This window comes from Chaetodon trifascialis, chromosome 8 (assembly GCF_039877785.1).
Source record: "Chaetodon trifascialis isolate fChaTrf1 chromosome 8, fChaTrf1.hap1, whole genome shotgun sequence".
NCBI classification, from domain to species: domain Eukaryota; kingdom Metazoa; phylum Chordata; class Actinopteri; order Chaetodontiformes; family Chaetodontidae; genus Chaetodon; species Chaetodon trifascialis.
In genome coordinates this window covers 19,074,550-19,098,441 of record NC_092063.1, presented here as the reverse complement: position 1 = coordinate 19,098,441, position 23,892 = coordinate 19,074,550, and the positions used below count along the sequence as shown (strand labels likewise).

Here is a 23,892-nt window from a genome sequence, read left to right as displayed (position 1 = left end):
CCACAGTCTGCTGCTGGGGGCCCCCTCGCTATGCGCTCGTGGCCGTTTTCAGACCCGTGCGCACAAGTGGTTGTGGCAGTGCTCGAAATGTAACACAGATGTCACACGCACACTCACTTAAGAACCGCATTGTTGCATGTAGTGAGAGCACAGAAGGAAAGAGATGTGACACAAACGGGAGGCCCACAAAACATCTGGAGTCAAGATATGACTGATCTCTCTCTCTTTCACACACACACACACACACACACACACACACACACACATTGAGGTTCATACATCTCGGCAGAGCAGTGACTCATTAACTGACACCGTGTCTGTGCCTCTGCTGTACAATTGTTCCATAAACTGTGGCACATAGTTTAGCATGTGTGTGTGTTTATTCTGCATTCTTTCGTGGTTTATTCTGTATTCTGTGCGCATGCTTGGAAGCTGTGTAGATGTCTGTGTGTGTTGGTAGCAAACCTTTGGATGTGTTTGAGGTTGGATTGAACGTCTCTGTCTGCTGAGCTCTGGCAGCTCTTGGTAAAATGTAAATGTACGTGATTCTGCACAGGCAGCGGAACAGACGTTTGACCTTGTAATTGCCCACAATGCCACTGTGGCCTGAGGGCTCACTGCGGTCACACAGAAGCCCTTTCCCAGACCCATGCCCGCACTCCCACATGAACAAAAATCTACTTGTGCACCGACCTGCTCATATGTTTAAAGCTAGTCACGAGAGAGTCTTGGAGATAAATAATCAAATCTAAAAATGGGTCCAACCCTTCCTGCCAAATGCATCAATAAACCAAATAACAAATGCAATTTCCCTGGCATTAACTGCCTTCCTTTTCTCCTTCAAATCATGTTTTTTGGAAGTAGGAAGCTGAATCACTGCAGGCTTAAAATAGCTGCAGATCTCTCTGCATTGTAACTGTTTTAGAGCCAAGGCTTTGGCTGGCTTATATAAGAGCTTTCTGACTGGAGGCCGGCCAGTGACCATGCTAAAAATGCATGCAGTCATGGCACAGAGAGGCATGCGATGTGTCCATGACATGTTATGTATGGAGATGTGCATATCTATCCATCAATGTGTGCTCTCCATAGCTGATATGAATGTTTGTGGGCTGATGCTGCTGATGGCAGATATTGTCCACTTTGTGTACTCAAATTTAAAGCTGCAAGTTGACTTTTACAGGACTCTTAAATGCTTCTCTGAAACCCAGGCTAATGACATTTTTAAGCTGAGCTAGCAGCTCCTAAAAGCTGGGTGAGGTCGGTTTATTGCAGGTTTTACAAGTTGACAAAACGCCAGCTATTCAGTGAAATCACGCCCTCAACAGTACATCCCTTTACTGATTACTGACCTTAATGTGCTGTAATATGCTGCTGCACCGACTATAATTGATGATGGTTCTGAGTGAAATCAGCATGTCCTGGACACGCTGCCATCTAAAGCTCTTAATGAAAAATCAGAGTTGCATACAGACTGTTATCAGAGAGTAAAAGAGCTAGGCAAGCGTCACTAATAGAGAAACTCCAGCCTGTTATCTACGATACAGCCTACAAGTTACTGTGAAAGAAATTCTCTGATACAAACCTCCTGTTGTAACACACAGCGGCCCCTGCGCTCTGCGGTTTGAGTTCCCAGTGGTCTGGATGGATGCAGCCTCCAGACTGGCAGCAGCCCACTCGCTGCAGCAGTCAGATTAGCAGTTTAACACAATGTGACGCAGCGTGGCCCTACGTGCAACTCAGCCGGAGGCTAATAGCTTTAGAAGTATTCAAGTCAAAAAGTGGTTATAGCCATTAGCATGAAGAGGAAAAAGGAGTTAGAGGCTCTTAGCGTACACCGTGGATGCTATTATAAAAAGCTGCATCTGGAATACTCTTTGTGGAAGGGTGAATGCATTTTACGTTTGTAGATTATTTCTTAAAACAGCAGACATTTATCTTTCTCACTTTTGTGGTAGTAAAAATTTCCTATTAGCCACAGTAGCAGCCAGTGCAGTAATAAGCTCTGACGATCAAAGAACTCTGCAGACGAGAGACTTGCCATTTAAGCCTGGAAGCCAAAAGACTTAAACTCGTTACAGTGATGCATGATTATGAGTTGAATCTATGTACGACAGTGTGTGATGATACAGCAACTTCTGATAATATCCTGCTGTTGGCAGTGTGTCATGTGGTTTGTGAGAACTCTAGAACAGAGCAAAACAGGGCTCCTGCCAACAATTAATTTCATTTGAACTGATTTTTATCAATTTATCTGCTAATTATTTTGTCATTTAATCGAAGAATTCCATCCATTAAATGAAATATAACAGTGAAAAATCAAGCACATCTTCATAGTTGAGATGTTGAAACTAGTGAACGCTTGCTTGAAAATGGCGTAAACGTATCAATCATAAAAAAAATTGCAGATGATTCACCATCATTGTCAAAACCACTTAAGTTGTGACATGCTGAGCTGTAACCATGGGGACAGGCGGCAGTTGGAGAATGCCAGGCCGACATTTATTGACTCAGTTAACTGAACCAACCGTAGGCCAGACAGTTCAGAGCATGGGGGGTTGTCTGGCAAAAAAAGCAGAATTTAAGCAGACTGTTTAAATCTCACACTGGGTGGATTGGAAATAGCTGTGCAGCGTGTGGTCTTTATGTAAAACAGCAGCCAAAAAAAAAAAAAAAAGCACCTTCACCAAAGACAAATATGGACAGATTATGATGGGAGCTAGTTTTTCTTGGCTCTGCTTATGATTTTGGGAGAAATCTGTCTCAGCCAGCCCTCCTGATGTATTTCTGAAAACGTATCTCTTTGTTTTATAATAGTTGATTCGGTTGCTTGCGAACCCGGAAACCCTGAACATGCAATGGCAGCTACTTTGATTAACAGTTAGATAATGCTCAGCCAGGCAGGTGAATGAGACAGTAACAGCAGGTGATGGGTACAAACCACCCCGGTCACATTCTTTTGTTATCTGTACAGTGTGCCAAGTGTTTTTGGTCAAATATTGACTGGCTGTAAGTGTAAATGTCCTTCAAGGCCAGTTCTGACAGCAAAGAGCAGCATGTGACCTCAAATTACTGACATACCACACATCAGTGTAACCTTTTTGTACAGTTCAGGTCTTAAACGTGTGTCCTTTCATGTCCTTTCCGATCATATGCTGTTTAGACTGCTGCTCAAAGTGGGAAACTGGAAATTATTCTTAAGAAATTAGCATTTTTCTGTTGTGTTTGTTTTATTTTGGAAGTTAGTTCAAAATGAAGCCGACAGGTTTTCGCACGGATGAAAGAGCATGTCAGCAGGGACGGAAACTTTCTGTTCTGATTTTCTCCTCAGCTCCTTTACAGATAGATGTAGACATGTAGATTCAGGAAGAAAAGCCAAAGCCTTCTGTCCTTTTTCATGTCCACTGCTAACAGGCTGGATAATCAGTATGAATCACATGACAGACGTCCAGAATATGCAAATCTTTATTGAAATTGTTTCTTGTTGAGATGAGAATGAGCCTTGGTCAAAGGTCACAGGCGCCTGAAAAGCCTTTTCACTAAAACCAGGAAGTAGGTGAAAGGTGGAGGGATGGAGGGGAGGGCCATCAACAATGATTGACAGATCGTCCAACAGACTTCCAGCCGGGTCTTTGAACCCACTTAGAGAGCACAATACCAGCCATACATACACTGCACACCTGTATTTTTACTAAAGGAACAACTGACCACCATAAACACACACACACGCACAGCTTGTGTAAATGGGTCATGCTGGTAGTAAAGTTTTTTTTTTTTTTTTCTGATGGTGTCTGGATGAGTTTCCTTCCCTGTTTGTCTTTCTATGGTCAGACTATTTCATCTGTCTGCTGCTCACTGCCACTGTTACAAAGATAAAAGCTCCACAGTGCTTCCCTTGAAGTTTGAGCTCGGGGGCAAATTTTGGCTGAGTAATGCAGTGCATGAAATATGATGGGCTCTTGTGTTATTCTCATAAAATTCACTGATTGGTGATTCAAAGTGCCAGCTGTGATCATTTACTGTGAGTTGATGTGAAACGGAGATGGAGGAGAAGCACTTCGGAGTCAGTTTTCATTTTTCATTCCACTGTTGTTCATATTCAAAGTGACTTAATGATTTCATGGCCGCTGTAACATCACGTTAAACTTCCTGCATCTGTGACCTTACCGGCACCGGCCCTATCATTAAAATACGCTGGGACATGGATAGTGCAGAAGGGGTTTTAGGTATAATTATTAGGATTTCCATAAATGTGCTTTATTTCTGCTGTACACATATATTGAATATTAGTGTATGTTAAATGTAATTGGCTGATGCCTGTCGGGAACATGGCATGTTGCAACAGCAGTAGTGATAAGACTGCGTACAGAAGTGTACAGAAAGAAAAATATAGTTACATAAGATGAGAGCAAAATGGTCATGCAGTGCTCCTGCATAATAAAAACAGGTGATCAGAAGGAAATACCATGTTTCATCTCATCCTTGCTCCATCCCAGCGTGCAGCCAGCTCGGATGTAATTTGTCTGTTTATCCGCAGAAGAAGAAGTGTGCGGAGTGCTTGTGACGACGTGTGAGTTGAAGTAGCACAGGCTCCCTTGCTTGTCGGTTCTGCATCGGATGTAAAGTTTTCAGTTGTCGGCGAGCCTCGTAGAAATCAACACAAGCTCGCAGCTTTGAGCTACGGGGTTGGCGTTTGTGTCTCGTCCATGAGGGCTTCACTTCCTTCAGCTCTCCTCGAGTCCTTTCAAAACTTTTCGCGGCAAGCAGATGATTGCATGTTATGATTGCTGTAAATAGACAGTGACTGTTGGGTTGTTACGTAAGGTTTTTGCCGTTGCACCTCAAATGAATTGCCCTTGAGCTGCGCTGTACTGGGATCTGCACTCTGCAAAGAAGGAAGGTGAACTAATAAAGTGTCTCTTTCTCCGTGCAGTGGAATATTCTCTGTGTTTATTTTTCTTGTCTCTTTGGTTTACCTTTTTGTATCACCAGTGCAAACCCTCCTGCTGTGGCTGCCTGCTGTCTGTTTAAATCTTTCTCCATCATGCAGCCACTTCCTGCCTGTCTCTCGTGTCTTTTTTCTGCGCAGCACACACACACACACACTTTCTGTAACGAATCCCCATTTCTTGTTTACTTTTCAATACCTGTTTGTCACATTTCACCCCCTCCTCCGACTCCATTTCATTCTCAACCTGTCACATTGTTCTTGTTCCATATCCATTTTGTTTCACTCCAAGAGCATCAGCTGTCACTGTCACCGGGGAATTTAAGCCTGACAGTATCTATAACAGTGCTGAAATGTCTTGAACTGAACTGACGACATGTCTGTGAGCACATCTGGCATTTTCATTCATTCATTAGAAAAAGAGTTCTTGAGGAGGGAAACACGACTGCTAACTGCCAGTAAACAAGCCAACACGGTCACTAACAGGACAATAAGTTTATGATAAGACTTCTGTTTCATGACTACAAACAGTTTCTCCCTGATGGACAGAAAAAGTGGAGGTATATGTAGATTGTGACACAAAGCAAACAAGTTGCAATTAGTCAACAGCATGAATTCATAGGTCAGAGTTCACCAAAATTTAACCTGATGTGACCCGATTTTGTTTTCCCTCATGAGTGAATACATCTATCGTGGCAAAAAGTGGCCTGTAATTAATCAGAATTTGTCTCAAGTGCAGTCACTGTACTTTCCTTACTTTATGTACTTTGTACTTTATTTTGGTTCAGTCTTAAAAAGTTTCTGAGTTTGTGTCAGTTTCCTGTCTCACACACAGTTCTTCTTCTCATACTATCTTTGGTCCTCTCTTCTTTCTTTTTCACACTGCCCTATACAGTAACTGTAATACATTCACAGTCTGCACTTAAAAGCACTGGTGTGGTCAGCCAGCCACATATATATCCTATATGTCCACACACACACACACACACGCACACACACACTACATCACATCCTTTGGGCAGCTTTTCAAAGAAAACTCAGTAATATGTGGTTCTTTTTCCTGCACTCACACTGTGATACAAACAAGGTTAGAATAAATGGAGACACACACACACACACACACACACACACACACACACACACACACACACACACACACACCATTAAGGTCTGAGCAGTAGAAGTCCATTAATCAGATTAACATGCCAGTGTTCAGTCTCTCTGTCCTCTGGCTTCTGTTCAGTCTGGACACATGGACACCAAAGTCTCCAGTGTTAATTTAACACCGCAGTATGTTTATATAAGGCAACATCAGCTAAAGCTAATTAAACACCTTCACATGAGGTTGAACAGTTGTCCTAGAGACATGACACAATCAACATGTTTAAATGTCAAAAGAAAAAAAATGCAGACTAGTGAATCGTGGAAAGTCTCAGAGTCGCCTGGTGCGCTGTTAGGTGACTATTTAAGTGTGAATTTAACACTATGCTAATGCATAATCTGGTCAACATCAGAGGAGTTTATTTAAAGTTATTCTGCCTTATTAAACTAATTCAGCAAAGACATTAATGAGAGCCGATGTCTGTTTCACTGCAGACATTTTGACCCATGGTAGAAACAATGACTCTGTTCATGACAGTGAACCAACAGGCACAATACAAGGAGCAAAGGGCATTCAAGTTCCAAATGGAACTCAGCCGTCAATCATTAATTACAGAGAAGTAATTATAGATTTACAGCTGTGCTTTTTCTTCTGACATGTCAAAATGTCTTGGGTGAAAAGACACGCTCAGACTTAGACTTAGACTTCCTTTATTGTCATTGCACAAAAAAACACAGCAGTGAGATTTTGGCAACAAAATGTCGTTGCTTGGCTTCCGGATTACAGCAGAGATGGAAATTAAAAATATAGTCTATATAACTAAAGAAAACAACAAGAGCTAAATAATAATGAGTGCAATAGAGAATGAATAGATAAACAGAATGTAAACAGCAGAATAAATAAATAAATAGTGCGAAACAGAATAACCAGTATATAAACAGTGTAAACCATGTAGTGCAAAAACAGAATAACCTGTATGTAAACTGTGGAAACAAAACCAGAATAACCAGAAAAACAGAACAACCAGTATGTAAACTGTGGAAACAGAAACATTATAGCAGCTGGGGGGGTTATTGCACAAATAAGAGGTGATTAAAAAACCATCCCTCCATAATTATATTGCACAGAAATATTATCTATAACAGTAATATTGTCCATAATGAAAAAGTGCACTGAGAAATATTTGTCCATCAGAAAGATATTCCGATATTGTCCGTGGGGTCGGTGTGTGTGTGTGTGTGTGGGGGGGGGTGCGGGGGGGGGGGGGGGGGGGGGTATTTGGCATTTAGCATTTAGCAGTCTGATGGCCAGGGGGACGTAACTGTTTCTGAGTCTGGCTGTTCTGCAGCGGATGCTGCGGAACCTTCTGCCAGACGCCAGGCGGGAGAACAGTCCATGCTGGGGGTGGGTGGGGTCAGAGAGGATCCGGTGGGCTCTGGATAGGCAGCCCACAGGCAGTCCTGGTTGCAGATTGCTGGATTTGTGTTTCTGCTGTGCTGCTTGTGGAGGCACTGCAGCTCTGTCAGAGGTACCACTGGAGCTGCTGTGCACGCCTCAGGTTGATAGTGAAGACAGCTGATTGCACGGCTTAGTAGTTGTCTCCTTTTTGGCGGTTAGCCCAGCGCTGGTGAACCAACTGGCAAACCTTCCCCTCATTGGTCCTCATGACAAGGTAGATGAAAGACTGTAAACAGGATTACTGTATCAAATCTTGTGTGTTTCTGAATGAATAGTTAATACCACGTCACAGTTTCTTCTTACAGAAAACCAAATTAACAAACTGTGTAGGAACAAGTTTAGATAGTTGAAATACATTAATTATGTTGTGGAAAAACAAAGTCACAGAACTAAATGTAAGCGCCGCGGTTGAAACCCTGCAAGGACTTTGTTGCCAGATGCCTAAAATGCCCAAGAAGCTTTTTGTGTGAAATTCACAGTTGAAGGTGCAGAATGTGGCATTTGAGCACAGCTGGAAGGTTTGAGAGTTCCTGTATAATCTCGGAGCAGCCAGTCAGCATTGCATTAAGGGGATTAGGGTCTCGGCTTTGTTTTGGGCCTGTGGTTGTTTGGAGTAGCTCTGAGTAGAGCCAGAGGGAGGACAAAACTCTCCCTCGCTCTCTCCCACAGTGTTTTAATAAGGCCGGTTATAAGCCATGTTGTTCCAGCAACTGAAACTGGTGTGGGAGACAAGTGGGTCTCCAGTTCCCATGAGAGATGAGAGAGGACGAGAGAGGGTGAAGAGAGATAATGAGAAAGACAAATTAAATCTCTTCTTACTGGAATATTGAAGTAGTCCAGCTACACACAAAGTAATCAATACATCTGCGACAATGCACAGTGAGCGAAACCACAGGATGAAGTTTAGAGTTAATGTGAAGCTGCTCCCACTTTCGAGGCACACACCCACCTCTGATCATCATCATCGTCTATCCAGCTGAAAGTATTTTTCAGAACATCTGTGAGTTGATCATCAGAAAATAAATCAACCCATTCTGGTAACGGCAATTTTAGGATTTTAGGATTCGCCTGGGGGACTGGGAAAGTGTGATGGGCAACTTTTGCAAATTTTACGAATTATCACTTGATTAATGGAAAAGTTGGATGTATAAATAATAAAATAATCATTAGTCCTAACTTAGAGGCACACAATCAGTCAAATGCTGCGGATAATTTGCAACAATAACAATTTATAAAATTTTCTTCTTATGCTGCAAGTTATTTGGAGTCATATCAGCTCAACAGCATCCAAACAATCCAAACAGCATAGGAGATGAGCTCCATTTAGCTCATCTGTCTGTGAGAACTACACAGAATGTGCTCTTCAGATCCACCTTTGTCGGACACTTTACAATTGTACAATGACACAAATAAAGCTGAGTTAATTGCAATTGACATAATACCTGTAAGATATAGTTATATATAGTCAGTAGTTATTTCTCCATAATTTGAATTTAATATCAAATGAAAAATGTAATTCAACTTAATCAAAGGGAGTAAAATCTTTTGGAAACATGATGTCGTCCATAGCAGCCGGGGCAGCTGCCTCCCAGCTTCCTCAGTAGAAGTTGATCTCAGCAGCTTTGTGAAGCGCTCTCAAAGTTCCTCTGCTGGCATTGATTTAAGCCCTAAATACTCATCTCTGTAATCAAAATGACACATTAGGCATTTGTTCCTTGGTCTTAAAACGGCTTTGCTGTAACTACTTCTTTGCTTTCGTTTACTGTGTGTGGATCTCTGAATAGGCAATTAGCCCCCACCTCTATCTCCACCCACCCCTCAGAGGCTCGCCTGCAGTTCAAGCATACCTGCTCACCAAACACACACACACACCTCTGCTTGTTTTGCAGGTGGCGATATAGAAATAATCCAGCCATCCTTGTTTCAACCGGAGACAGATTCTGAGGAAGACGAGAGCAACACAGTGTATTTCTGTATCGCTCTCCACAACATTAGACACCTAACAGTAATCAGTAGTCATTGGTCTACTGCAAGATGGAAATGCTCATGCATGGCATTGACTCCTTAATTCACTCATGATATGTCTTGTATATAAAAGCATCATATGGACATGTTAACAAGTTGTTAACAGGGTTAAAAGCTTGATTTTCACTGGAGTTGGTCTATAAGAGTGAATTCTTTGCATGGAACTTTAAGCATTTACGAAGACTCCATTTTAGTTTGTCATCGGTCCTCTCTGGAGTGAAGACTGATGAGAGCCCACGGTGTAGTGCATGTGTCCACACAGGTCAAGGAGGGCTTCAGGGTGATGTATAAGCAAATCAGTAACACCTCAATGGGCTGTGCAGACCACTTTCAGCAGAGTGGAAACAGTGAGCTGGCTTTGCGCGGCTGAGCCGACATACTGATGCTGCCTGAATATTGTCACTTGTCTGCAGATGCCTGAAGCTGAATGAATGCAGACATCTGTTAAGATTCAGTTTCTGGGTAATTAAATCCTTCATACTGTCAAAATATGCAGACTTTATATCTCCTGCAGCTCGCTGTTACCAGACGTGTTGCCTTTAGTTAATTTTTTCCTCCTCTCTCTCTCTATCTCTCTCTGGAAACTCGGATGCACTTAAAACTGGAATTGACGAGAGGAAGCAAAGATGGAGAATAAAGTGAGAGAGAAGAAGAAAGAGATTATGAAGCGGACCACTGAGGTATTTAGAGTACGATGGATGGAGAGGGCCTCAGAGAAAGGAAGACGGCAAAGTACAAACTGTAGTTTTGAGTGGAGTGTGCGGTGTGCTGTTCACTGTACGTCTTTACAATGAACCCAGATAAGCCCCATTAATCCCCCTGCTGCCCCTCGGCATGCATGTTACAGAACATTGTGCCCGTACAAAGACACTCATTCACACACACAAACACACGCTCGCACAGAGAAAAGTGTTTTCATCACTTATGAGGACATTACATCAAATTACATTCATTTCCTGTAGACTTCCCCTCACCATAACTATAAGTACTACTTGCCGAACCCCAGTCTTCACTATAATGTTACGAAGTTGTCGGACCCCACACCCTGAGTGGGCTTCTCATGTTGAATATAAAAATAGAGAAACACACACAAATACATGTGTACACACACCCGAGGCGACGGCTTTCCAAAAGGAGGGAAGGAGCAGCAGTGAGTGAAATCAGAGTGATTGCTAATGAAGCCTGATGAACAGCTTTTCTTATTCTACTCCTGCTTCCATACCCCGCCTCACTCTCTCACTCACCCTCTCCCTGTTTCACTCCATTCCCGTTTCCTCCGTCGCTGAATACATTCAGGCTAATTGTCCGCCGCTGCTGATTGAAGCTCTCACAGGCTCCCCAGCACTGCTGCAGCTTAGAATAAAGAACACTGGAGCGTTTCACTGCTGCTCCACTGCTTAATATGCACGGACACAAAAAAATATAAAACCTGGAAAAACCTTTTCTCAGAGCAGTAATTCCGAAGGGTATCTGTTTCTGAGTTAACATGAAGTTAAAACCTCGTTTTGAAGAATAGGCTTTACATGACACCTTCTTACCCTCTCTTCTCTCTGTCATCGTCTCTCTCCCCTGACTGAAATGGATTTAATATGTGAAATTAACAAGGGATTATCCTGTTAGCTTTTACACAATGAGGCTGGTTTGTGAAAAGAGAATGTTTTTGACATTCAGTATTGGTGTTAGCTGTACCCTCGGCTCATGTTTGACACATCACTAATTGCATAGTGTGTGATGAGACTGTTGAGGTACCTCAACGTAAAGGCAGACAAAGATTTTATCGTCCTACTAGCTATCTGCTGGGGCCGTTTGAATGGCAAACTAATTGAAAATTACATTTCTGGCATTACATATTACAGATCATTTGCATATTGGCAATGTTGAAACACAATCAGTATTAGGCACAAAGAAAAGAGAGAGCACAGGAAAATACTCCCAATTCTTCCTCAGCAGAACATTTCAGCAGAGCATTCAGGCACACATGTTTGCACAGCTACAATGCACATGTGGAATGCCCTAAGTATTTTAATGCGTATACCTTAGATTGCTTTTTAATTAATTTCTTATTTTGTTGTATTTGTTATTTTAAATCATTCTTTATCTGTTTCCTACCTCTTCAGACTTTGAGTATTGTAGTACTGTAACAGTACAGATCAGTAGTCGTATCTTACTTTACTTAAAATAGTAGTTTATAGCAATATATAATTTTCAAAATGTCATGATGTTAAATCAACAATATCTTCTTTTCTGGCCACAAGGGGGCGGCAGAAACAACATTGAAATAGTATCACCTTTAGGTTAGTTTTGCAAACTTGTTAGAAATAGTTGCTTAATTACACATCCAGCAGTAACGGAGCAGCATTATCATTCATCTGGAGTCATGTTTCTGTCCACCTGATGAATTTAAATCCATCGTTCACTCTTTTTTAGCTCGGTTTTGGTCTCCACCAACTTCTGGGGGAAATATCTGGCTCTTTAGCTGCTAAATGTGCAGCTTGTCGCTAATTGTGTCTGTCTGCTGTTTGGTGCTGAGCAGGTTGGGTACAATTATTTCAATATTACATATTTTTTATCCTTTTTCAAGCAAGTCTATGTATACACATATTTTTTATATATAGTGTGTCACATATGTTTTCATCTAATGTGCAATAGTAAAAACACTGGACTTATCTTAATAATCCACGTTAGTTCCATAATACGGTAAAAACAAAAATGGGCCCACAGCTTCTCTGCATCAGCAAACACAACCCAAAACAGCTCTTTGGAGGAGAGGCGAAAGTCCAGCTGCCCTTGATTTGACCCTATATGAATTTACTGTGTAATTTCCTCATTGACAAAAGTGTTTAGTTCCATGCAGCCTTGCAGAGTGAATCCATCATAAATCACAGAAAAGGCACTTGGATTGAAACTGAGCCACTGAATGTGCTGCTCTGAGGAAATATTTGCGCACACTCTCAGTTACTCTCAGAAAACCAAACCATAGCTTCCACAGCTTTCCATCAGCGATATGAATGTCCCATTAAAACAGAGAGCTGGACTGTCAAAGCTGTTTGTGTATTAATGCCTCACTTTGTGTTTTACTGGATTCCCTCAGAGTCTGCTCTGACTCGAGCAGGCAGAGATGTGCTGGGCAGATAGGACAGATGGATGATAGCTGCTATCTCTGAAAACATTCCCATCATTTTTTTTATAACCTGTCACTTAATCTCTGTCACACATACACACACACAAAGTGATGTGCAGAAATACACAAAAGAAATTCACACACCAAGCAGCCTGTCGATGCACATTCAGTCAGATTCTCACGGCATTAGATTGTTTGTTTTTTTTCCTTTCATGTACATTCCTGCATAAAGTCCCCTCCACCCCATCAGTTCCTCCATCTCACAGCCTCCACTCTGAGAAATCTTGATGCTTATTTCTCCTGGAGCAGTCTGTCGAATCGAGGAAGGATGATGATCCCACGGAGAAAAATGCAAACATTTGCTGTTTGTTTGTTTCTGTGTGAGAGAAATTAAAAAAGAGACGGAAAGGAGGCCAAGTGAAGGCCTGTGTTTGTGAACACTTGAATGAACTTTTCTCCTCTCCTCTCCTCTGTTCAGGGCTCTGGTGTTTATTGCGCATGGGGCCGGGGAGCATTGCGGGCCCTACGATGAGATTGCACAGAGCCTGAAGAAGCTGTCCTTGCTGGTGTTTGCACATGACCACGGTGAGTCACCAAACACACACATTACATTACATTAATGCATGCCTGTACATCTGCAGTCATGGTTGCCCTCGCGTTCATCAGGAGTTCAAACACAGAGTTGCGCACGGCTCCGGAGAAAGCCTGTCATCCCCTCACTGCCTGATAACAGGCCTTGTTATTTGTTGAGTGAACAAAGCCTGTTAGGGAAAGTTAATTAGGCTCGCTGGTACATTGCTCTATTCTTCTGCTGCAGTGCCTCTTTGTGTGTGAGTGTGTAGTGTGCTTTTAATGCACTGTCAAAGAAAACTTCACAAGTGTGAATGAAACTTCCTGCTCTGTTCAGGTTTCAGTGGAACTCTGTGTTGCTGACCCCTCAGCACCGGGAGAACCAGACAGTCCAGTCACACCGTCAGCTGCTGTTTATACTCTCTGAGCTGCTTCTCGTTCTCACAGTGAAAACCTCCAGCAAGGAAAGGTTTAGCACCTCGTTCACATCAAGTCAAGCGGTCATACGGTGGTTCGGCTCTCACAGCCGTCAGTCCAGGATGTCTGAGACAAGGAAAGACACCCCAAACATCCCGAATACCTACGAGAGGCAAGTGATAGAGAGATCAGTGGAAATGACAAACATGAACACAAGGAGGAGGTCGGTTGGTCAGTCAGTCCACCACTTTGGCCCAGAATGAAATATCTCCACAAATGTTGGATAGGCTGCTGTGGAAGTTGGAACAAGCATTCGAGGCTGAATCCCACTGACTTGGGACAGTTTTGAACTGGTTGACAGTTTTGGTTTTGAGTGAAATGTCTGCACAGCTTTGGATAGAAGAAATCTGGACGTTCATGTCCCTGTCACGATGAACTGTACTAAACTTTTGGACTAAATACCTGCAAAACTAATAACATCCCCATAAGCCTCAGTTGTACTTTGCAAGCTAACATGTTAACCTAAGATGGTGAACTTGGTAAACATTTTCCAGCAAGTCGGCCTGCTAAACACCATGTGACGAAAAATGTCCTTTTTCTTTTGTCAGCTGATATAAACAACAAAACCTGCTCACATTTTCCCAACAGTATATTCACTTCGGGCATGTGAAATGATCTCAAAAAGAAGGATTAGATAGAATCAGCACAGGATAAAGAGGCATAAACAAAGTGACAAAGTGGCAAAGTGATGACTGCCCAAGCAGGAATGTGTGAAGTCGTCTAACTGTGCAGCAGGACCTCACTGTAAAAGAGCAGCATGTGTGCTCAGTAAACCCGCTATAGACAAACCGGGGAGAGAGACAGAGGATGAGAAGACAAAGAAAACTCAGCTCAACAAAGTCTCAGCTGCCAGTGTGGAAATATTTACAGAGGCAGACATCTCAATAAAGAGCTGGCAGAGGGGATAAAAAGAGAGTGAATAATGAGGATGACTGAGGTTGCTCACACAGTTTGAGCAGTTTGTTCACATGCTGCAGTAAAATGTCACACTTAACTGGAACAAGTCCCTGTAGACACCCTTTTACTCGTTTTTCATCTATTTGTCACACACACACACGCACACACACACACACACACACACACACAACTTTGTGCAGCTCCAGATAGACTTCAGCAGTTTAAGTCTTTCACTTATTCTTCCTCAGTTACACTTTATTCGATTTCTCATTTATTTCTCTCTTGACCAACAATTAGTCGATTCATCAATTAGTAAATCTTCAGTAAATGAATCAACAGCATTTTGATAATCGGTTCATTCAAGTAATTAATCAAGCAAAAATGCCAAACATTCTCTTGATTCAGCCCCACTAAATGGTTTATAAGGCACTTATAAACACTGTTGTACACAGCTATAAGACAGTTATAAGTGTTCTTGTGCATTATTTATCAATAGAAAACATGTTTTACTTGTCAATTATGAATGCCCACGACTAAATTATAGCATTAATCGATTAGTCAATGTTCACATACAGCTAATAGTGCCAAAAAGTGGGCTTGTTTCTGTTCTATGATGTTAATTTCTGAATATGTCACATTGGGCACTGGGAAAAGGAAAAAGACATTTTTGGCTACTTTGTGATACTTTATAGATAAACAGAAAAAATAATTATGAAAATAATCATTAGCCGCTGCCCAAATTCTGTCATAGCGTTTAATTCACCTGACATATGCTCACATGGCACGCCATGCTCAGTTATGTGACACGTTATGTTGCTCCAGTTGTCTCACCACCACAATCTGTTGTGCCCCTCTTTCTAATGTATCATCCCACTTGTAACTATCAAGCACAACTGATGCCATTCTCGCGGCAGAGAAGATGACTGGCTTTTCAAAATTGCAGCATTGATCCACCTTGTTGCTCGGCACCTTTCCTGCTGGCTTTGTGGTGTAACCATTTAACTCATTAGCAAGAAAAGCTGATGCACACACGTTTATATGAGGACTGATTTTGGCCTGCTGCAGCTCTTCCAGTCATAGAGCAGTGGATGTGTGCTCTGCACTGTTTGTCTGTGTGTGTCAGTTATCTGAATGGCCAACTGTGCTTGTGTGTGCGCGTGTGTGTGCGCGTGTGTGTGTGTGTGTGTGTGTGTGTGTGTGTGTGTGTGTGTGTGTGTGTGTGTGAGTGTGTGTGTGTGTGTGTGTGTGTGTGTGTGTGTGTGTGTGTTTCATCCAGTGCAATAACAAAAGCTGTGAATTCAGTGGAGTGTGAGGTCATTGATCTGACATGGAAGGGGATACAGTGTGCATCGATGTGAAGTTTGCGGTGCTCCATCGTTCGCTGTGCATTGATTTCCACACTGTGTCGATCGCTTCGCTGTTGGCGAGGAAGGAAAGACATCCCCGCACATGCAGCGCACACGCGCAGCACGTATTGAAACAAATGCACACCCTTACGATTACGGCACGAGAGCGGGAAGGTGTGAGCTGCACATGTTGTGAATGTTTAGGAGCTCAGTGGTGTTATTGGTTCAGCGGTCGCCATGGCAACCCGCATCACCTCTCAGCCTCTGCCGCAGAAAGATCGAGGAGAACGCACACACATTATATGAATGCACACACACTTACATATTCATATATATTTCCTCCTCGCCATCTGTCAGTCACCTCTCTTTCTCCTCTGTCTTCCTCTCCTCTTGTCTTTCTCTCGTCCTCTCACTCCTGCCTCCATTTTCTCCTAACGTCACTCTTCATTCGTCTTTTCTCTCCACTCAACTTGTGTCGTCTTTTCACTTCTCACCCTCTTCCTCCTCTCCTCATTCTGTTCTCTTCCTTCCCCGTTTTGCTTTGCCACTCTTTCCCATTCCTAACCTCTTCCTCTTGCCCTCATCCAGGGGCACATGCCAATTTGATCCTGTCCCATATTTGATCGTTCCACGCTTGACCTGAAATCATTCTCCCTCCTGTTTTGTCCTCTTTAGACTCACTTTTGTTGTCACCTGTTCCCTTCTTCCTTCTTCCTTCCCTCCTTTCTCATTGTCTTTTTATAATTTCTCCCTTAAACCCCCACTCTCATCCCTCCTTCCCTTCTCTCTTTTCTCTCCCCCAACTTATTTCTCGTTCACATCCCTCTCCTCTCTGCTACTTCATCCCTCCTCCTCCTCCTCCTCCTCCTCCTCCTCCTCCTCCTCCTCCTCCTCCCCCTCCTCCTCACTGCTGTCTCTCCCTCATCTGCTCCCACTTTGAGCTCCTTCCTGTGTTTCCTCCACCTCTTTTAAGAGAGGGGGATGGATCAGTGTTCAGAAATCAGCACAGGGAGAGAATGTCCTCAGAGCAGAACACATCTTAAAAATGATAAATATCTAAGAGTTTTTTGTGTGTTACAGCCAAATACTGGAAATAATGAACACCTGTTTGGATCATTCCACAGGTAAACAGGTTGATTGGTAACAGGTGATAGCATCATGATTGGGTATGAGAGGGGCATCCTGGAAAGGCTCAGTTATTCACAACAAGGATGGATCAAGTTCATTACTTTATGAACACATGATTGTACAAAGGATATTAATACATGGACTCGGTAAACACAGTTTGTCTGCAAATGATTGCATTCTGTTTATTATTTATGTTTTATGCAGCGTCCCAAAATGCTTGGAATCGGGGTTGTACATATGTTTGCTTTTCTATCTAGTCTTTGTGTTGTTGTTTTTTCTTTATCTCTAAATATGTCTATTTGAATGTTATATTTAATAGTCTGCTGAGTAAGTGGTGTTGATTCAAGAGAAGCCTTGAATTCATGTTCTCCTCCTTTGTTACAAAAATGTATTTTTTTTCCCTTTGGAGGCATTAAAAAGGAATTTAAAATCCTAAAATTACAAATATTTTGTAACAGTTTCCTCACACCAGTCTCTTCTTCTTCTTCTTCTTCTTCTTCTTCTTCTTCTTCTTCTTCTTCTTCTTCTTCTGGTCTTCCCTTCCACAGTCGGCCATGGTCAGAGTGAAGGCGAGAGGATGAACATCAAAGACTTCCAGGTCTATATCAGAGACTCCCTGCAGCACATTGACCTGATGAAGTCCCGCCACCCCGACCTGCCCATCTTCATCCTGGGTCACTCCATGGTAGGACACTTCAATTGCAAATTTACCATTTGGGATTTGTTGCATCTTAATCACATTATTATACTAAAAGGAATAACTCTAAGGATAGTGCACTGATAGTCACTGAGGTTTGTTATTCTGTTTTGTTGGGTGTGAAAACATCATATTGTCTCAGAGCTCCTCGTACAGTGTGCTTAGTGCACAGAGAGAGAGACAGCTGCATGAAATTGAAGGGCAAGCGCAGGAATGAAAAGTACTGAGAACAGTGTTAAGAGGTTTTCTGCGACACAGTGACATTCAAATGAAAGAAATGGCACATGCTCCTCTTTCAGCATGAAGTGGTTTTATGTTCCAAAATAGCAAAGCATGAACAACCACAGTGCATGGTGTTCTGCTCTGAACTGCATCAAATCTGCACTGAGTAACAGGAGACAAACAATTGAATCAGGGTGTTATATTACCGGCATTTTCAAGAAGGGACTGTATTATGCAGTAAGATATTTTACATCATTTTAGTGACATTTTATTTGTTTTTTCTTGGTCCTAGAACAGACACATTGTTTCTGTTTGCTCACCTTTAGCACAGTGACACAGATTCTGCACAGTCTGCAGCTGCTGGTCACTGAATACCTCCAACAGAGCAGTTAGAGGTTCAGTGACCTGCTCAAGGGCAATGTGGCTGTATTTGTTGAGGAAAGGAGAGAGTGTGCTCACCTTCTGGGAGTCCTTGTAATGTTTCCTGCCATGTAATGTTCTGCTGACTGTCGTTATTAACCTTTATCATGTATTAACATACGGCAAATACAGCAGGGGGTCCAACCAAGAATTCAACCAAGGAACTTCTGAAGCATGCGTTCATTAGTCGGCTTCTGAGGCGTCATAGACAGTTTTCAGCTAAGCTAACAGGCTGCTAGCTGTAGCGGTCGAACTTCATCATCTTCAAATGTTTTGTGTTGAAAACCCAATGATGGAAAGATATAAACAAAGAAAAGCACCAAATCCTTATGTCCGAGAAGCAAATATTTGCCATATTTGTCCCTTTAACAGTTAATCGATTATCAAAATTAGCACAACTATCTCTCTTTTGTACAGTGAACAGGATTGAACATAGAACACACTAGAAAATGCAAAAACACATTTGATTAACTAGATGTATGTAGAATTTCCCACTTGCCTGAGCTTCCCTTTGATTCTCTTCGGAGCTTTTGTTCGATATTAAAAAATGGTGTTAAATTCAATGCACACAGCATCTATAAAGCCTCGTCTTAAATTTAGCTTTATGAAATCTACAGACACACTGTCGAACAAAAATTCTCATTGAAAAAAATTACATAACACCTGGATGCAAAAAGCATTAAGACCGAACAGGAAACTACTTTTAACTGATCAGTTTTTTCACAAAGCTGCATTCAACATCTCTGCCTCTCACTGTTGTTCACTGTGACCCACTAACTCTTAGTACAGCTAACAGAACACAAACTTATTTCTGTTGGATGAACAAGTTGCTCAGACTCTTTGCTCATACAGAATACACACATGGTTTCATGTATGCAGCTTTATCTGGAGTGCAACATACATATATATCTATATATAAGCAGAGGCTAACCTCACTGTAACATCACAAGAGGTTCTTTGAACAGAGCGCAGTCGGCACCACCTGTGTAAGTCACAAGCATTTCAATACACTGTCTTTAGTGTTTAGCTCACAGCTGGAAGACTCTTTTCAAGCAGGGAACACAGAGGATGAATGCAAATTCATCACTGAACTGTTCGGCCATGAAAAGCGTGGCGCCTTGTTATCTCGCAGCACAGCAGTGATTCAGTGGGTACGTCGGATTCAGCAGGAAAACGGTTTTACAGCAGATATGACGAGCTTTGTGAAAAAAAATTTAATCGAATTTCAATTTTGGTTGAAAGCGTATATTTGTATTCACACTTTCACAGAATCCTGTGTGTGTTTAACATCAAGCAACACTCAGTTAGTAACCTTGTGTACTATAATTTAGACAAAGTTTATACATTATAATGTGTTCATTTATTATGGCAGCAAATTGTTCACTAATGCTTTAGCATTAGCGGGGAGGAAAAGCCTTTTCCTGTTGTATGTACTCCCTCAGCAGGACACTGGCTTTGTCTTCATGGTTTTTTTAATTATCAGGAAGACCCCCCTCCATGGGCTGTACCATCACTCACTTGGTTGGAAAAGAGCCACAGGGCACCTGGAACTTGAGATCCATTTCTTAACGTCTTGTCACTCCTCACAGGATCTTGTGATCCCTCTATCACGAGAATTAAGGATATTCCATTTACAACTGCGTATGTGATGGTACGTTGTAGTGGAAGAAGTCAGGCTCAGATTGTTATTCAGAATGTCTGACAACATTATGGAAAGGATCCCTGCAGAGACGTTACAGAGTAAGATCCTTTTTGTATAAACAGAACCAGCCATGATGTTGCTCTCGCCAAAGACTCTATTCACAGAAACGCTCATTTTATCATCATAAAACTCAACAGAAAATCACCAAAACTGTCTTGGTTTGTCAAAGAGAGATGAGAAAACAGCATGTGGAGCCAAAATATTTTCACATCTATTTCTGGAATTATTTTCATGACTGGAGACGCTGAAATATGTCAGACTGCACCAGACTTTCCTGGTAAAAGGAAATGCTAATTACAGAACAATGGAAAACCTGCTCCCAGTCAGCACTGATGAAGTGCGGTAGTTGTGGTGTAGCTTTCGTTTGTGACATCTGTCCAGTCGTCAGAGCTAGCCTATCATCCCTGGCTAGCTTGACTTTTAGCTCATCCTTGTACTCCTCAAACATTTTTTCAATGCGTTTAGTCACAGTACTCGAGGTACCGAACTAGCTCTCTGACTCCCGCACCCTCTGCCACACTGATTGGCAGCATATGGTTCTCAATCATACGGTAAACCAGCTGAGCGATGGCCTTGGAGTGCCTCACACTGTGTGTGTGTGTGGATGCATGTGGAACCAGTCAAAAATATTCTCGGTGGTTAACTGATATTTTCTGCTATGGAGGCCTCAGGCTGTGTGTTTTACATCAAACTGTCCTCCATTCAAGACAACAGCTTCTTGTAAATGAGGTCATATTCAGCTGCATCAGCTGGACTTACAGATGCTTTAAACATCTCAAAGGCCAGCTCATGATTCTGGTTTTACAAACCTTTTATGGCTCATGCTTTACCGGGCAGCAGTACCATATTTATATAAAGGCCGAGGCTGCGTTCATAACAATCCGAGGTTGTAAGAGCACAGACGCAAATAGTTTTGAGTAAGTTAAACTGTGGGATCCCAACTGGAGGCTGAGCGTCTGTTTAGACATCTGAGTCTGTAAATATTAAGGCAGAGCTTACCGAAGTCACATTTTCTCATCCCCTCTTGCCGCTCTCTGTTCTCTCCTTTCCTCTGTCCATCCGTCCATCTGTGTCATTTAATCTGCATTCTGTTCTATCCTGTAAGCCAGTCCACCTGTCCTACCATCACCTGCTTTGCTGTCATCTCTCTCCTCCACATTACCTCGCTGTTTTGTTCCTTTCATTTGATTTACTTTCATTTAATTTTCTTGTTTTGTTTGATTCTCCTTCTTTCTTCCTTGCTCGTTTTTGTGCCCCTTTTTTCCCATTTTATCTAATTTCCTCTGCTCTCTTCTCCTTGGAAACAAATAAATCCCAGACCTGAAGTTCGGGAAACCCAACCCAAATCAAATGTTGTTTCACTCTGTTTTCACAGGCCTCATTTCCCTGCTTCCCAGTGTTGTTACTCCTCATCCTGTTTCTATCAGCCTGTTCCTCTGCTCCTGTGTTTAATGGGGGCAGGATGACTCAAAAACTACAATAGAAACAATGGAAACCACCTGTGGATTCTCCAGTGTGTGTCGAGACGCTGCTCCAGTGATAACATCCTGAGGAGACTGTGGAGCAGTTAGCAGAGTCCAGCCACAGCGTAGATTTAGAAAAGAAAGATGTTCCACTTCCCAGACATCACCTGAACCACTGCCAGCAGTTCTTTCTCAGAAAAAGACTCAGATGATTCTTCCACACTGAGCTTAAATTTATCAGCAGTCATTAATTCCGAACGCAAATAGAAACAAAAGGATGAGCCCAACACTTTGGTCCAGACTGAAGCATCTCAACAACTAATGGATGAGCATGAAATTTTATACAGACGTGGGTCCCAGAGGATGGAGGCCAATCCTAATCACTGTGGTCATCCTTTGGCATTTCCTCTAGCGCCATTATTAGGTTTAATGTGTCCAATGCTTACCAAATTTATGACCAACTACAACTACCTGCAAATTTATTGGCATTGTCAGCCTTAGTACTTTGCATCTCATTCACTTCTTCCTACATAACACACTCTCATTAGCTCAGTCTACAGTGAGCCGCAAAGAGATTGCTAAAACTCATGAAGCATTGTCAATTTCTGTCGTGAATGACAGGTTGTGTCGTGCAACCGTCATTTTTGCATCTATCAACATTGAAATGTTTGGCCGAATGTACCAACACTTTATTAGTTCCATTGTGGTATTTTTCAGGGCTCCTTATAGTGGTGAAGTTGCATGGCATGTTAGCATTATCGTTGTGATCACATTAGCTTACTGATGTTAGCATCTAGCTCAAAGCACCGCTGCGTCTGAGGACCACCTCACAGAGCTGTGAGCTCTCAGTCTTACACATCTGTAGCTTCTGTGTTAGATACACACTGACTATTTCAGTTTTCTATGCATTTTTTATTTATTTATTTATATGTTTTTATTTTATTTTATTTTTTTTTGGTTCAGCTGTAATTCAAAACTGGAGCAGCTTATCCGTGTCGTATCAGGTCATGGGAATGCTGACAAATGCCTTCAGCTTTGGCTCCTTCATTCTTCCTCATTTCTCTTCTCCATCAGTATTTCTGGCCAAGCCTCGTTTCCTTAATGCCAGAGTTTTATGTAATGCTGCTCTCTGTTCAGGGCCTTCAGTATTTTTGTTCAGGCTTTCCAGCATCTCTCTCTGTATCTGTTACTCATTCAGTTTCTTCTTATGCTAAACCAGATTCCACCTGGCATTTTTTGTGTGTAACCTGTTCACTCCAAATAAGCCCTTGTTTATCATTGTTTACTCATTACTGAATTATTTGTTGGATTGAATCCAAATCACAGGACTTTTTAATCTAACAAAAGACTTCTTACATGCAATCTGATGATGCCTACCATATGAACAGTAACACATATTTTAATCAAAACTCCAGTCCAGTGAATTTCCCTTTGTCAGGTCAGTGTAACCTTTCCAGAAACATTGTTTATTTCTCCTTCTCCCCTCCTGCACGTTCGCACTACCAGTGCATTGAATCCAGACTTGTTTTCTGTATGTAAACCAATCAAGGTTTGCTTAGTTTTGAAGGATTTCCTGCTGCATCCTGCAGGCTTATTTGTCTGCCATCTCCATGCATTTGCATAAGACTTCATTCAAATTCTAACTGGGAGGAGTAGTTTTGTTACCAGCTGTTCATTTATTGGCTGTTTAGCCTATATAATGTCCATTAGCCAGCAGCCTAGGTCACACAGCATTCTTGCATTAGCTGTTTAGTTCATATAATATCAGTGCATTCAGCATTTCGAGCTTGCAATTTCAGTACAGTTGCTATATCATCCATAGAATGTCAGAATGTTGGCTCCTCGGGCAATTTTGGAGACTTCCAGTCCACCCACTGTCAGTGGAAAGACAGCATACAATACCAGTATTCATCCTCTCGACCAAAGTTGAGAGGGAGAAAGTGTACGGAGGCTTCCAATCACCTTCTTAAAGAGCTTCTCTGTCCCAGTCCTCCCCCTCCTCTCTATTCTCTCCCCAATTCACACTTATGTCTCTCTATCTTTGGAGCCCACAGGACAAAATGTGTGTGTGTGTGGAGGGGCATGACCGACATTGGGTTCTTGCACCAAATTACCAAATTACATTCAGTCATCTCGCTATATTTAACCAGAAAACAAATGCATTGAACCGGTCAGCCAGTTTCATCAACCTGAATCATCCAAGAGACCACCATTTGACTGTGTGTGTGTGTGTGTGTGTGTGTGTGTGTGTGTGTGTGTGTGTGTGTGTGTGTGGGTGTGTGTGTGTGTGTGTGTGTGTGTGTGTGTGTGTGTGTGTCT

General features: G+C 42.2%; 1 protein-coding gene across 2 annotated transcripts in view; it reads left to right on the top strand.

Moving 5' to 3' along the window:
- mgll (monoglyceride lipase) overlaps positions 1-23,892 on the top strand; it is a 38,442-nt gene that overhangs the window by 3,621 nt on the left and 10,929 nt on the right. For both annotated transcript variants that reach the window (XM_070967914.1, XM_070967913.1), the window contains 2 exons: positions 13,130-13,236; positions 17,618-17,754. In XM_070967914.1, the coding sequence (XP_070824015.1) occupies positions 13,130-13,236; positions 17,618-17,754 (244 nt within the window). The remainder of the gene's footprint in view (positions 1-13,129; positions 13,237-17,617; positions 17,755-23,892) is intronic.